We start from the raw sequence: 15,850 nt of genomic DNA, 5'->3' as shown, positions 1-15,850 counted from the left end.
CTAAATGAATTAGGACCAAAAGACCCATTGGAATCAAGCCATATAGCCTCAGGAAACAATGCAGCTTGGTTGGGCCATTTCAGATTTCCTTACTCATGGCAGTTCAAAGTATGGGATGATATTCATGATTAGGATTAAAGAGCAGAGTGGTATGGGTGACAGTATAGTGGGTGTCTGCTATAGGCCACCTGACCAGGAAGAACAAGTGGATGAGATCATCTAGAGACAGCTAGAAGTAGCCTCATGTTCACAGCCCTGGTCTTCATGTGGGTCTTCCACCACCCCAATATCTGTTGGAGGGACAACACAGGAGAGCATAAGCAAGGTTCCTGGAGAGCATCAATGACAACTTCCTGACACAAGTGAAAGAGAAGCCAATGAGGAGAGATGCTCTGCTGGACCTTACACTCACAAGAAGGAGGGGCTTGCTGGGGATGTGAAGGTTGAAGACAGCACCAGCTGGAGTGATCATGAGATGGTAGAGTTCAGGATCCTGAGAGGAGAGAGCAGGGCAAAATGAAGATAGGCTTCTGTAAGTACCTAAGTTCTAGTTAAGTAGCAAAAAGAAGACTAGGGAAAACATGGGCCCATTGCTGAATGAGGTAGGAACCCTGGTGACACAAGACATGGAAAAGGCTGAGGTAATGAATGCCTTCTTTGCCTCAGTCTTTAGTAGCAAGACCAGCGTTCAGGAGTCTCAGGCCCTGGAGATCAGGGAGGAAGCCTGGAGCAGGGGGGTTGGACAAGATGACCTCCAGAGGTCCCCTCCAGACTGAACCATATTGTGATTGTGTGATTCTGTGACTGCAGAGACTGTGTGGGCTATTTACTTACTGAAAAAGCAGTTGAGATTCATTTTAGTCCCATGGGCAGGATATTATCAAAATCACACACTTGCCCTTTGCTGAGATAAGCATTTTTAAATATTAAAGTATTTTTTTGGGAAAAAAAAAAAATTGCACTTCAGGTGGGTCTCCTAGCCACTAGGTCTATCCCTTCGTTCACTCCATGGCTCTTTAAGAATGCCATTATTCCTGCAAAGTGGTCAAGAAAAGACTGAGATATTCAAATACATAATATACATAATCTAGTGATCAGAGCACCCACAGATGCAGTGGAAGGTAGATATCTGAAACTCATGTGGGCAGAGAAAAGGAATGTACTGGGAACATCTGCCAAGTCTGGCCATGTAAGGTAGGCAGAGCAGTGCCTACTCCACTGAAACCAGAGCTCTTCATGTGCTACTCAGGTGTTACAAAGATGCAGGCACATCTGGGCATGCCAGAGGCTACATCTTGAGGAAATTCCTTTGGAAAATTTAGGCTGATACAGGCTTGTCACACTTCCTCCTAGGTGGCAGCTGAAGAGGTATGCTGAGTATCAAAATTTTGTACTGAGATGCTTAAGCCTGATGGAGGATCTAGACTCTGACACATTGTCTTCAGGAGGAGACACATCCAGTCATGAAGTAAACCAAATTCAGTCATTACTGTCAAAAAGAGAGGAAGCTTGTCCTCCTAGTTTGTTTTGGAACATGTTGCCGCTTACCCTGTTAAAACAGAAAACTCAGTGACAAAGTCAGGCTGGAGAAGTCAACTGAGCTCAAAGTGACACTCTGCTACTACTTACCACATGAACCACATGGCAAGAAGCCACACAGTCACTTCAAAGAGTGGCAGGATGAGAAAGTCTTTACATATCAGCTTACTGACTTCAGTTCTACATGTGAATTTTTACTTCAAATTACAGAAAATTACAAAGAAAATGTAAACTAATGGAGTTAGCATAGTTTAATGACTTAGTGCCCAGATTTTACCCTGCAGTCGAGTAAGGTAAGAGTGCACATAAAGCCAGTAAGTGAAGCAGACACCACTTTCTAATGTGTGGCAGAACACAGAGAATATGAAATCGTATAAAGGATTTAACAAAGTCAATGTAAAGGATATCCTTCTTTGATTAAAAAAACCTCTGATTTTTGGAAGAAGAGAATTGTTACAGATCTAGCATATTTTATTTTCTCCCAGAGAAAGCAGAGATGGAAAATAGAATTGCACAGATTTTTGATGAGATAGATGAAGTATGGGTCATCAGAAAATTACAGTACCCCTAATTTGTTTTGGGTCAAGTCATATTTAGTATTAAAATTAATACCTTTGCACAAGAAGTCAGCATATGTCTAAATTTCTTTTGCCAGTAACACAATGTTGGAAAGGTCAGAAAATAACACATAACAAACAGGATCTCATTGTGATGGGCCAAAAATTCCTAGGATGCAGTGGGCAGGGTATGCCATTGTACAAGGCACTAGTAAACCATATCAGAATTAATGTGGATAGTTCTAATTACCTGTGTTTAAGAAAGAAGAATTCAAGGTGAATTGAGTAGGGAGAACCTTATTAGCATAACAAGAGAAAGGAACATGAGAAAATATCTTATGAGATGACGTGAGTTTGTCTTGCTTAACAAAGCAATTAAAAGCTGAGAGAAGATATGATTGCTCCATAAATACACAAGGGGAGATTAAATGCTACGAAGGGAAAATAATTAGTTCAGCCAAAGAACAATACTGAAACAAGAATGAATGGCGATAAACAAAAGATGCAAATAAAACTGTTAGGAATTTGAAAATTTCTAACCAACAAAGGTGTGAAAGTCTGAAACAGTTATCCAGCTGGCAAAAATTCAAACTATTTTCAATAGAGAGTTGGACAAATTTAGGGAGCTAGGCATGGGTTATGCATTGTGGTTGTCTGTGACAGTGAGGATCTAACTTCAAGGACCCAGAAGATCTGCTCCTGTCATGTGCCTAAGACAAATGGTAATTTTGCACCATACAGTAAATATTTACTTTCTGCAGGAAAAAGATCAGCATACATGAGGAAAGTAACAAAGCATATGCAGTTTCAGCATGTAACAGAAAGTAGACTGGAAATGAGGGCAAAGACCTGAGAAGAGCTAGTAGGTGGTAGGGCTAGCAATGGTTTGCCATGTCTGGCATGTATTTAGTGCAATACAAACCAAAGTTAGGGAGAACTATGCTTTTTGAATGTCAACCAGTTCCCACCTTGAACTTTATGTGAGCTGTAACTGATTTATAAGACACTGCACATAAAATGACTATTAAAGTGGCATTTATGGCAAGGAGAAAAGCATCCCAACACCCTTGAAAGGAGAGGGGTACTGCTGAGGGGATGCTGTACGGCACTGTGCATTGCAGGGTCATGAATGCCATACTGACATTGAGGCAGACCAAAGTAAAGCAACATGTACCCAGCAACCTGCACCCTGTCAGAGTCCAAGCTAGTTACAGAAGAGCTACTGTCTTAATTTCCCCACAGCCCCGTGCCCAGGATTTTCTATTGGTCAGTTTTAGCCAGTTCCCCAGCTGGGATGTTTATTTGCTGCCTTTGGCTTGCTCTGACATGCCAGCCTGGGCACCTATTCCATTTGCTAATTAGGAGCAAGGATACAGGTGGAACTGGCCTTCTCAAGTGGGCCATAAATTGCCCTGTTTGAATAGCAGGCTTTTCTGCATCACTACATCATCTGAAAAAGAATCTTATCTTTAAAAGAATGGCGCTTGCAGTTCTTCAGACTAAGGTCTTTTGTTTGCAATTTTCATATTGTCCTAGAATAGGATAAGAGTTTGCAAATACTGCTGTAAAAACATTTGGGTCAAAAATTTCCCTGAAGAAATTTAATGTTTTTCCATTTAATTTGATAACTTCTTACAGGCCCCTGGGATGAAGAGATTCCTCAGTGTCCTATGCATTCTTTGACGTGTGGCTAATGCAACATGCTCTCCTAGGGGGTTGTTTTTCAAAAAAGTGACCTTCTGCTAGGAAAGTAAAATAACAACTCAATTAAAAGAAACAATGAAGGTCACACCAGTTTCCCTACCCAGCTAGAAAGATAAAGCAGTGGAAAATGTAAGCTGCATTTACATTAACATATGGGAATTTAAAGAGTATGATGTGGAAAACTCATTGATACAGTAGAATTCCATTTTAGGATGCCTCTGGAGAAAGAAGTGATAAAGTTATTAAAATTTGTAAGAAAATATATTAATCAGTTGTGTTAGAGCATACAGTCTGGAGAAACGAATGCTGTCTGGGCAGAAGCAAGCAGCAATGGGAATCATGGTCCCTGGTCTGTCACTGCTTCTTGTCTGATTTTGGAGAAGTTACTTATGTCTCAACTAAGTAGCCTAGAAACAGCTAAGCACAAGAAGCAATGTAGGACTTTTCTCTTCTCTCAGTGCAAATGTTATGTATTAGAGTGCTGCCAGTATCCCTTGCCCACAGAGCAAGTCAGCCCATCCTGAAGCCATACTGCTACTCTCATTAGCAAGCTACTCCACGTAATCCTTTTCACAGCAGCCAAGTTCACTGATCACTCCTTGGGGAGACTTTTAGGGCAGCTAGCATTGCAGGGGTTATCAGCCAAGTGACATCTCTGAATGTAGGGGCTGTAAATATTTCTAGCTTTATGCAATAAATTAATAAGAAAGCTCCTTCCTCTCTTACATGTTCATCCCAGGATCAAACACAAGCTGACCTTTATCTCTCTAAGCCTCATCTTTTTTTCTGTTGCAAAACTGACTTGCTGTTTACTTACTTCAGAATAATAACAGTGACACACAATTCATTAGTGTCTGTAAATTGCTTGGAGGTGCTGGGATGAGAGGAGCTACAGAAGTGCTCAGAATATCTTTTCCATTAGAATAATATGACAGTGACATTAACAGAGTTTTCTGGAAACAGTTTAATTCACCACTGGCTTTCTAGAGCAACAGTCCTGGGAATCTGATACAAAACAGTGATGGTAGATGTTCTTCCCAGATTCTCAGGAATACATCCCTTCCAGAATTTGCTTTCAGGAATGCATCTCTTCCAAAACTTGGGACTACTCTTGACCAGAAAATTCAAATTTAGACTATTTGACAGACACCTCGCAGGTATGAAATAGCTGGATTTTCATAGTCATAGCTGTCTGAAGTCTTCAACCCACATCTCATAAATGTACAAAACCACACTCTTGCTCATTTGACCCTCATCAGGTATGTTGATATTCAGCCAGATTTTAGGTAGCCCCCTGCCTGCTGCACAGTTTCAAGTTAGAATCCTGGAGGCCTATTTCCCTGCGCCTTGATGGCTCTAGCTGGGCTCCGTCATGCAAAGCTACCATTTCCAGGGAGGAGTGACTGCAAGGAAGAACTGAATGGGGAGGGAAGCTGAGAGTCTTCAAGAACACAAAATGAAAGTCTTGGCATGTTTTGTTTGGCAACATTCAATCCTGAAGTACTTAAAAAAAATAACATTAGGATTGCTTATGAAGGCCTGCAGCATCCATGTTGCTGTTGGCTGACACACAGGCTGCTGTTTCATCTCTGCTAGGTCTGCACCTGACCTCTGAACCATGGGGACAGAGGTAAATGCTAAGGATGAATTAGGACAATGGCCAGCTAAATTGGTTAGCAATAGTGAGGGCGTCTCTTATGGCACAGAGGTGTATCTGATGGGCCACACAGCTTATTTCGGTTCACAGGAGTGCTGCATACTATAGCCAACTCCCTATCACCTCTCAGCAACTGCTGGCTCTACTGCACATACACAGTATAGTTATATGGAGAGTGAACACTAAATTTCATAGGTGCTTTCAGGTACACACTGGGGGAGCAGACGAGGGGCTCTGAGAAAGATGCCAAACAGCTCCTTGAAATTATATTCAAAGTTTTTGGTAGATTGCTTTCATAAAAGTGTTGTGGTTTAAACCCAGTCGGCAACCAAGAACCCACAGCCGCACACTCACCCTCCCCCCGCTGAGGAATGGGGGAGAGAATCTGAAGAGCAAAAGTAAGAAAACTTGTGGGTTGAGACAAGAACAATTTAATAATTGGGGGGAAAAAATGTAATGAAAAGGAAAACAACGAGAGAGAGAGAGAGGAGCAAAACCCAGGAAAAACAAGCGATGCAACCACTTGCCACCCACCTACCAACGCCCGGCCAGTCCCCGAATAGTGATTGCTGCCCTGTGGCCAACTCCCCCCAACATCCCCTTATATACTGAGCATGACGTCATATGGTATGGAATATCCCTTTGGTCAGTTTGGATCAGTTGTCTTGGCTGTGCCCCCTCCCAGTTTCTTGTGCACCTGGCAGAGCATGGGAAGCTGAAAAAGTCCTTGACTAGCATGAGCAGTACTTAGCAACAACTAAAACATCAGTGTGTTATCAGCATTCTTCTCCTACTAAATCCAAAACACAGCACTATGCCTGCTACTAGGAAGAAAATTAACTCTATCCTAACCAAAACCAGGACAGAAAGGCACTGACAAGGAACTATCTGAGACAGCCCTGGCAGGCTTTGTAGACAGCAGATTACATACTTCTGGGTCCTAAAAGGTAGGTCAAGGTTAAAAAGTTAAAATTGAAAAATGGTGTTCTCAATGGTATTTTTATAAGAAGACTGGATTTTAGGTTAAACCCTCCCAAAACTCTATAGGAAAACTCTAAAAGAGAAAACATCTTTTTTTTCTCTCCCCAAAAAACATTTTTAACTTTAAAAAAACATCTGGAAGTTTTGACCGGAGACTTATGGTTTCTGAAAGCACTGCTTTACAGAAAAAGGTATACCTTATCCAACTACCTCCTTTCTAAAGAAATCCTTGTAGTTGCCAGCTGACCAGCCACCTATAAAAATAATGGGGTTCTGTAGATTTACTGATGTATGTAAAAACTGAGGCTTCTCAGTTTTTCTACATCTCTGCCAACTGTTCCATGAATGGTGACAAGTACAAGCCTGCCAGAGGAGCTGCTTGATAAATGGAATAACCAAAGGCTTCAGCCACATTCATAGTAACATTTTATCACTGTTTTTTTCATGACAGTCCTCCTTGTCAGCTGTTTGGGAAAGCTATTTCTTAAATCAGAGAGACACGCTCTTCCCTTCCTTCCTGTATTCCCTGTTTCCTCAGAGACGGCAATCTCGGGCTTTGCTGAAGACATACAAAGTTACTCTTCAAGATACTGCGAGATTCCACTTCCTTTTCTTATAAATCCAGAGAGTTAGAAAAATAATCTGTGCAGTTATTAGACCTTAAGAAGCTCCAAGACAGCACACCAATAAAATAATTTAATGAGCATTCCTAGTGACAACTCTTGTGCTCAGAATAAAACATGCAATAGCCAACGCCTTTCCAAAGACTTGAAGATAAGAATTTTTATAGACTGAATGACGTGTTTCCCTAATGTATTCACCAAGTGCAGTAAGCTGATTAAAATACTGGATATTGTAGACCCTCTCAGTTCCTAGCATGTAGACCTAAGCTTATGCTTCACTAACCATGTATTACAGGTATACACAGGTATTTCACACATAATGAAAGAAGAAAAAAGAATTTGCAGGGACTGCTGGCAGGACACTGATTTCAAGATTTTCCTTTTGAATTGTAAAACTAAAGAAATCAAGGAAAGGTTTTGTAAGAAGTCATTCTTCTTCAATGAGCATTGTACCTGTATGAAAAGGCAATGAACAGACAAAAGCAACACACCCACTGCTTGAAGTGCAGCAGTTTGCAGTAAACATGTGATGATGGCCATTATGCAAAAACCTTTAATAGAAAATAGCTGCTCTACTAGAGAATTTGATGGGTTAGCTAGAAAGCAGCTTGCCAAAGGAAACCTTCTTCAGGGTTTAGGGGTAATTCTGTAATTACCTTACTGACATAACTTTATGTTCCTACTAAGAAACAAAGTCACATATTAATTTTATGGGGCTTCTGTAAAGGGGAAGCAAACTTTCAAGAAGCAGCAGGGTCTATTGTAAGTCATGTAAGGAACTTCTGAATTTCTGAAACTACTTTTCATTTGAATGAATTCCAACAAAACGTAAGTGCAGACTAGAATGAAACAAACAAACATGAAAACTATGTAAAGCAAACGTTCATTAAATAAATGTGTAATTCAGAAGAGAGAATGAATTTCTCTTTGTTACTAAAACCACAGTATTCAACTCTTTTTGAGTTATGACTGGTAGAACAGACACATCACAGAAAGCCCTATTTTCTGGGGCTCTGAAAATTTCAAGCAATCATTTCCAGGAAAGAAAGGGTAGAGTGAATGCAATTACATTGAATTAACTGCTTCATCCTTTTTAGCAAATACAGCCAGCATAATTTTAATCAAGAGGTTTTTACTACTTTAAACAGCAATAGTATGTTTGACCTTATAGACTGTTTTTACAGATGATATTTCAATTTCTACCATTGAGAATTTGTAATCTAAGGTTTAGATTCAGGGACATGAAGCAGCAGTTGAATTTATACATATGCCAAATCACAGCAAAGTCAGTGGATCTCAAGCATAGGCTTAAAATTAAATTCCTGTTTAATGATATTCTGGGTACACTGCCACATGCTTTCTTGAACTGGTGCATCTATTCAGCGAGCCACTGCTGCATGATTATTATTTAAACTGTATTGAGTTCAAAAGAATTATAGTTACTGCCAAGTCAGCGTTATTCACTGTTATTGTCACCTTTTAGCTAAGTGAACAGCATGGCTACATGGCTACTACAGTGGCTGAGAACACCTTCCATACATTAGAAGAGCAAGAAGCTCCGGAGATGCCCACTTCAGCTGAATGTAAGTACTACTTAAATTCAAAGTGAAATTAGAAATAGCTGCCACTTTATTATTAAAGGGCTGTGCCCCTTGTTAATACAAACAAGACTACTCTCTGTGACTCAATATTTTTATTTGCACCAGCTGCAGATTACAGAAAATTGGGATTAAGCAACATCAACTAAATTCCTTGCAGAAAGAGGGAAAGAAGCTGTCACCCACTTGGAACTTGGCACTTTAAATTTAGTTATATTTTAAAGAGGCCTTCTGGTGGTTTCTAAATTTCCACATTCTAATTTGTGTGCTTAGACTTTGGGAAGTGTCGAAAATGGCTTTTTGTTTTAAAATCAGATGTGCCCATGTAAATCGCACTGAATCTGCATAAAAATAGATTATTTGGGGTATGCCAACAATTTCTTCTCTTTCAACATCAGTGACTTTTGACGCTGAGTTTTGTGCATCAATATTTAGAGCTGGGTCCTTCGCATCCATGAGTAGCTCCTGCAGCAAATGGAAGCACAAATGCTTTTCCTGGTTGCTGGAGTGGAGGGAGGCAGCTTGCTGCACTCATGTAACCCTGCTGCTGTAATCTGCTGCTCAAGGCTGTAATAACAGCCACACGTAGCACAGCAGGCCTGTCACCGCTCCCGTTTATGACAGGGTAAACTGGGTTGAGGGACAACAAAGGAGACATGAAACATTTTTTCCCCCCTAATTCAACTTCTTCAATTTCACTAAGCGGAATTCAGGTACAGCTGAGGATTTTGTCATCTTCCTTGGAAAGCTTGCCCCTGGGCCATTAAAAATGGTTTAAATCATAAAATTAACTTGCCTCTTGATATCGTTATGCCCTCTTTTTTGGATCAGCAATTTTATTAACAGATAATACTGATAAAGATTTATTTCTATGAGATTTTTTAGGGCTTTTAAATATCATATGCAAGTTTTCAGCTCTTTGGCTGCTTACAGTGCTGTGTGGACGGTCTCTTCTTTTTTTTCTTTCCCCTATTTCCAAACAACAGTGAGATGAAATAGAAAAGCACACACAGCTGCAGACACACACTTTAAAGAAATAAATCTGGCATGCAATTTTGAAAAATCTTTTCAGGTCGGTGTCATTTTTATAACTGGTGTTACCAGTTCTATCCTTCTTTGTATTTGTCCCCTCAATAAACAATCCAAATATACTTCAAGCACTCCTCCCACATAAGGCAACTCAAAAATATGTCAAGCAGCTTGATGTGGAAGTTTTTCCAGAATTTAGTGAGCTTACACATTTTACTGAATGATACACACCCCCTGAAACCTACTATTTGACACGAACCCACTGCAGGTGCCAAGAAGAGTGGTGGGAAGCACATACTTACATTTCAGCTCCAGTTTGATGAAGTCAGTGTTCCCCAGATTCTCAAGGAACACCCCGTCTGAGGCCGATGTTTTGAAATAGAAAGAGATGTCTGCGCTGGTTTCCCCTTGGAAGGTGGAGAAGTGAAGGTAGGACGATGAAGTAACGAAAGAGGCTGCGTTCCAGTAATTCCCTGCACGGGATAGACAGGAAACACATGTTTCAGTGCTCCCTTGAAGCTGTCCGAAAAGTGGAAGCTTTTCATGTCAATATATGCTACAGTGCTGTCTACACTGAAAAAAACCCCAAACACCTTGATTCTACTACCTCCTTTTCGGTTTTCTGGATAAGGTGTGCCAGGTTTCAGAAGGCAGAGGAAGTTAATGGTATCTTTATTTTCAAGTTCCTAATTTATCATATTCAGTCATACACTGATGTATTGCTACTACATGTTTATTACAGTAACACTCAATTCATGGGAGATCAGAGAGATGGGCAAAACACTAATTTGGTGACTGTCTCACCTCAGGCACATGTTTTGCTTTCATATATTGCCTCATGTGTATCTCATCTGTCTTCAAATTTACTCTACACAACTACACCCATTTCTTCTGAAAATGTAGCCATGGCTACTAGAAGTCTATTAATATATATCACAGGAAAAATTCAATAAATGAAGCTAAGCAATACAGACACAATTAACTTATGCTCCTAATAGTTCCCTAATACATTTCCACTGGAGAAAAATCATAATTAATAATATTCAAGAATTATCACAGTACTTTAGCTAGCATGTCAGTCAATGTTCTGTGCAAGGTAGCATTATGTTGCAAAGACAAATAAATTCATAAGATATAGGTGATGTGATAAGCCAATGAGAGACTGAAACAGCTAATTCTACTTTCATCCGGATGCTTATGTATCCAGATTCAGAAATTTATTAAAGTATCACTCATTAACTCACCACAGCTGAGTCCTTAGTATTCCAGCTAATGAACACAATAAGAAACTACTTTCCATTCCAGTCAAAACTCCCGGAGATTGGTTTTTCCATTATTTGATTACTGAACTAGGTGATAATGCTATTATTTCTCTGGTTAGCACTGGATGAATATGAATGAGCATGCTGAAGCTCCAGAAGCTCAACACTGCTTATATATAACACCACTGGCCCCCACCCAAGTCCAAAGTGTTATAATGTGTGTAATTTATTAATCTCTATTCAAATTTAAATTGAACATCTGAATTAACAGAAGAAGGCTTTAGGTTTAAATACATGCATACTATTGCCTTCCATATTTCTATCCCATCCCCTCCATTTAATTCTGCCTCTCTCAGGAATGCAGAATGAGAAGCTTTGGAAAAAGAAGCAGCTTTCCATTTACTTTAATGCATCCCAGGAGGAAAGTTGTAACTGAGGTTTTGTGTGTATGTGTGTACATGCACGTGTGAGCAGTGAAAAGGGGATGAAATGGGCATTCATAACACAAGATATATAGCTTTGTGTATTAACCAGTTAGGCTAGGGCAGCTGGTTTTCAACATGTATTACTATTTACCCTATTTAGACAAACTGGTAATTTCCAGATTGAATATTATTAATGATTTCTATAGAAATGTCAACAATCTTCATATCATCAACAAGCTTGGGCAAGAAAAGTCTGCTAATTAATTGCAAGGTCTTTCTCTGAAAACATACCTATTGATATAGCAACACAGATAAAAAAAGTCTAGAATTTTATTTTCATTCACAGTCTCAGGTGTCTTTCCATCTCTCACTTTTCAGAGTGCTCCCCTCAGTATTAGGGTTGTGTATGGTCTAGGCGCACGAGTGCTTTGTCAATAATCTGTTAGTACAGGATCCAGATGGACTACCATATAACGCTTTCCCACTTGCAGATGTACCTGGACATCTACATTTCCTTCTCCTGGGAGCTACAGATATGCTAGACACTGGCAGACTCTCAAAACAGGTTTTATTCCACTTGCTGAATAAACTCCCATGAAATAAACAGGACTTAGACAAGAAGTCAGGAATATTAATGCAAACATTGTTAAGGAGCTAATTTAGCTGCCCTGAATAACTTTGTAGAAATGTTTGTATGTCTTTGTAAATTAAGTAAGTATTTTAGTCCCCTAGCTTTACATTCTCTGAATATTACCCAGCTTATAAGCCTAAAACACAAAGAACACATGACAAGCAAAAGAGCTGTAAGAGCTACAGGGAAACTACTATGAAATTCAAGTACTAATGGAGACAAATATCTCTTCAGTGAAAAAGGCTCCCCAGCCACCTGACTACCCCAAATGAGACCAGGATGAGTATGCAGCTGTGTCACCATCCAGCCAAACAGCGTGGCTGCAATGGGCTCTGCTCTCAGGCTTCCTCCCCTGGCCAGGGATGCTGGTTACAGACCAGCCTTCCTGCCAGCATCATCCAGCCATCAGTCACTGCATGCAAGTCCCACGTTCGCACCATGCTTACATCTTCTGGGAGCCTCACACAGCTCAAGAACTACAAGTTAGACATGTCTTAACTAATTACTTCCATTGATGCATTAACAATGGCTTTGTTGAAAGGATCATATTTTTGTCTTATTTTGTCAAGTCCTGGTGCAATGAGATCCTAGTCCCTTAACTGTAGCCTCCACTGCAATACAGTATGTTATTATGATTACTATTGCAATTTAAGTAAAAAAGAGTAGGGCTGCTATATGAAACAGCTATTTATTTTGTACTGGTTTATTTATATCTTTTTAATTATCTTGCAAACTTGAAAGCATTAAATGTAATTTAACATAGACTCAGTCTGAAATGCTGGAACACTCTGGGTTAAATCCTTAACCATGACAGCGCATAACCAAAGTGCAGGTTTGCTTATGCAGGGAATTAGTTTTCAGTTGTATGTGACCATTCCTTTGTATAGGTAGAGAAGCTTTCACTTTCTTAGTTTTTAAAGTAAAATATAGATTTCAGAGTCTTTTAGGACTGGCATTGGTTGTGGGATTATCCAACAGGCTCCAGCCATACAACTAAGATTTCAAACCATCACCACAGTACACTTACAAGTAGGACTACCACTACAGCATTCTCCTAAGGAAGCTGGTGGCTCATGGCTTTGACAGGCATACTCTTTGCTGGGTAAAAAACTGGCTGGGTGGCCGAGCCCAGAGAGTTGTGGTGAATGGAGTTAAGTCCAGTTGGTGACCGGTCACGAGCAGTGTTCCCCAGGGCTCTGTTTTGGGGCCAGTCTTGTTTAATATCTTTATCAACTATCTGGATGAGGGGATTGAGTGCACCCTCAGTAAGTTTGCAGATGACACCAAACTGCATGGGAGTGTCAATCTGCTGGAGGGCAGGATGGCCCTGCAGATGGACCTGGACAGGCTGGACCGATGGGCCGAGGCCAACTGTATGAGGTTTAACAAGGCAAAGTGTCGGGTCCTGCACTTGGGTCACAACAACCCCATGCAACACTACAGGCTTGGGGAAGAGTGGCTGGAAAGAGCCTGGCCGGAAAGGACCTGGGGGTGTCAGTAGACAGCTGGCTGAACATGAGCCAGCAGTGTGCCCAGGTGGCCAAGAAGGCCACACCTTGAATGTGAGGCCGCACCTCGAATACTGTGGTTGTTTGGGCCCGTCAGTACAAGAAGGCCATTGAGGTGCTGGAGCGTGTCCAGAGAAGGGCAACGAAGCTGGTGAAGGGTCTGGAGCATAGGCCTTATGAGGAGCGGCTGAGGGAACTGGGGTTGTTTAGCCTGGAGAAGAGGAGGCTGAGGGGAGACCTTATTGCTCTCTACAGCTACCTGAAAGGAGGTTGTAGTGAGGTGGGTGTTGGTCTCTTCTCCCACGTAGTTAGCGGTAGGATGAGAGGAAATGGGCTCAAGCTGTGCCAGGGGAGGTTTAGATCGAATATTAGGAAAGAATTCTTCATCGAAAGAGTAGTCAAGCATTGGAACAGGCTGCCCAGAGAGGTGGTGGAGTCACCATCCCTGGAAGTGTTCAAAAAACGGGTAGACGTGGCACTTGGGGACATGGTTTAGTGGGCATGGTAGTGTTGGGTTGATGGTTGGAATGATGATCTTAGAGGTCCTTTCCAATCTTAATGATTCCTAATTTTTACTTTCATTAAAAAATTATGCAGCCACCAAACCAGTAAACATGAAATTATTAGTCTACCCTTAATTGCTTTAGTGGTGGACTTGGTAGTGTTAGGTTAATGGTTGGACTGGATGATCTTGATTTTCCAACCTAAATGATTCTATGATTCTATCCTGAGTACAACTAGAGGGCCAGATAGGTGGGTGGGCTTATATTGAAATGCATTGCACCATTTTGTGGAAACAAAATTAATAATTTTTTATTTAGTGCTACATCTAGTCTACTGAAGAGGTCCATCACTAAGGATTTTACATTTCATTTGAAATGCTATGATTTGACTCTGCAGAAAGCCTTCACTGCAGATGCTGCTGGCGAGAGGATAAATACAAACAGTGCAGATTGAATGGGAAAACCTGCAGCTTGAAAGAGACATTTTCAAAGACTATTCATAACAAATTCCTAAAAAGATAAAATCATGTTTTCACACATTGGTATACATTCATCTCAACACAGTTTCAGGGGAAAAAGACATTTTATTAAGGGTACAATGGAAATGTTTTGCTAAACATGCATAATGATTTTTATCATAAAATGGTATCTTTTGATAAGAAAGGGGCTGCCTAAGGAAATCTTGAATAAAAATCCACTTCACACATATTATTATTGTTGCTTGCTAGGAACCTTTGTCAGTCACTAAAATTTCTTTGGCACATTGTCACACTCCTTTCCTCAAATGGTTTGAACATATTGATCCTATAGGCATTTTTCTCCCACTTCAGGCTGAGCAAGCAGTAGATGGAGGAAAATGGGACTGAGACTTAAACCACAGTGCAGATGTTATGGCAGCAGGGAGAACAAACTAATAGGAAGTGGGAAAGGGAGTTTATTTAGAAAGAACACTCTAAATTCTGAGTTTGTAATCTATCCTGTTAATAACTATTGTGTCATGATTATTGTCTAGGAGTAACTGGACCTTATAAAATGGTATGCTTATGGGACATGACTGAGAAAGTCTTGCAAGAAATGTTCTGCTTTGTAAGCAAGTCACTCAAGCTAGGAGGGATGGCATTTTTCAAGGACACAGTAGGCTTGGAAACATTCATATGGGGAAGGCAGAAGGGCTTCTGTTTTGAAGATGGAAAGAAAGAGGTGCTCATAGACACACCATCCCTTTCATTCCCCTTTCTCTCTCCAGATAGCTAAAATACCATGAAAGCTAAGGAGGACTTTTATTGTCTGAAATATAACATTATAATTTTATTTTCTTCTTTGTAACCTCATCTACAATTCTGTAATCATGATCACAGCTCTTTTCTACAGCTCTGTTGTTTTAAGCTTGCTTAGTGTTTAAATTTGACTTAAACCAATTGAACAGGTATAGAGCATGTTGCTGTCATGGAAGCACAAACACAAATAAATCAAGACACCAGACAAGCCTTTTCAGTTGTTTGTAACCCAAGATAAATGTGGAGACCCCCCAAAATATGGCCGTGCTTCTTACCAAGTTGTCTGTTCCTTGGTGATGGCATTAAGCCTTAGGACACAGGGCACGCAGAGGCAGGCAAGGGAAAAGCTGACCACAGCCCCAGAAGAAACCCTGTCATTGATGTTTGTCTTGATCCAAGCAGGCGTTAGAGCAATAGTTGTGCCAGAGGTGCTTCAATGGACCATGTAACACTTTGTGATTCTGTTCTCAATTTGTGTCAAGGTTGCTCACAGCTCTGGTTATCTGCTGTGGAAATTAAAATCCAACTCAATAAGCTCCTGCAAAACAGCCTTACC

At 40.5% G+C, this 15,850-nt stretch overlaps 1 protein-coding gene across 1 annotated transcript in view; it reads right to left on the bottom strand.

The window, feature by feature from the left end:
- The window catches only part of CNTNAP2 (contactin associated protein 2), a 1,215,771-nt gene that overhangs the window by 113,297 nt on the left and 1,086,624 nt on the right, over positions 1 to 15,850 (bottom strand). The window contains exon 16 of the mRNA XM_075728323.1: positions 9,991 to 10,161. Within this exon, the coding sequence (XP_075584438.1) occupies positions 9,991 to 10,161 (171 nt within the window). The remainder of the gene's footprint in view (positions 1 to 9,990; positions 10,162 to 15,850) is intronic.

Source organism: Pelecanus crispus, chromosome 2 (assembly GCF_030463565.1).
Source record: "Pelecanus crispus isolate bPelCri1 chromosome 2, bPelCri1.pri, whole genome shotgun sequence".
Lineage (NCBI taxonomy): Eukaryota > Metazoa > Chordata > Aves > Pelecaniformes > Pelecanidae > Pelecanus > Pelecanus crispus.
This window is presented reverse-complemented; position numbering and strand designations above follow the sequence as displayed.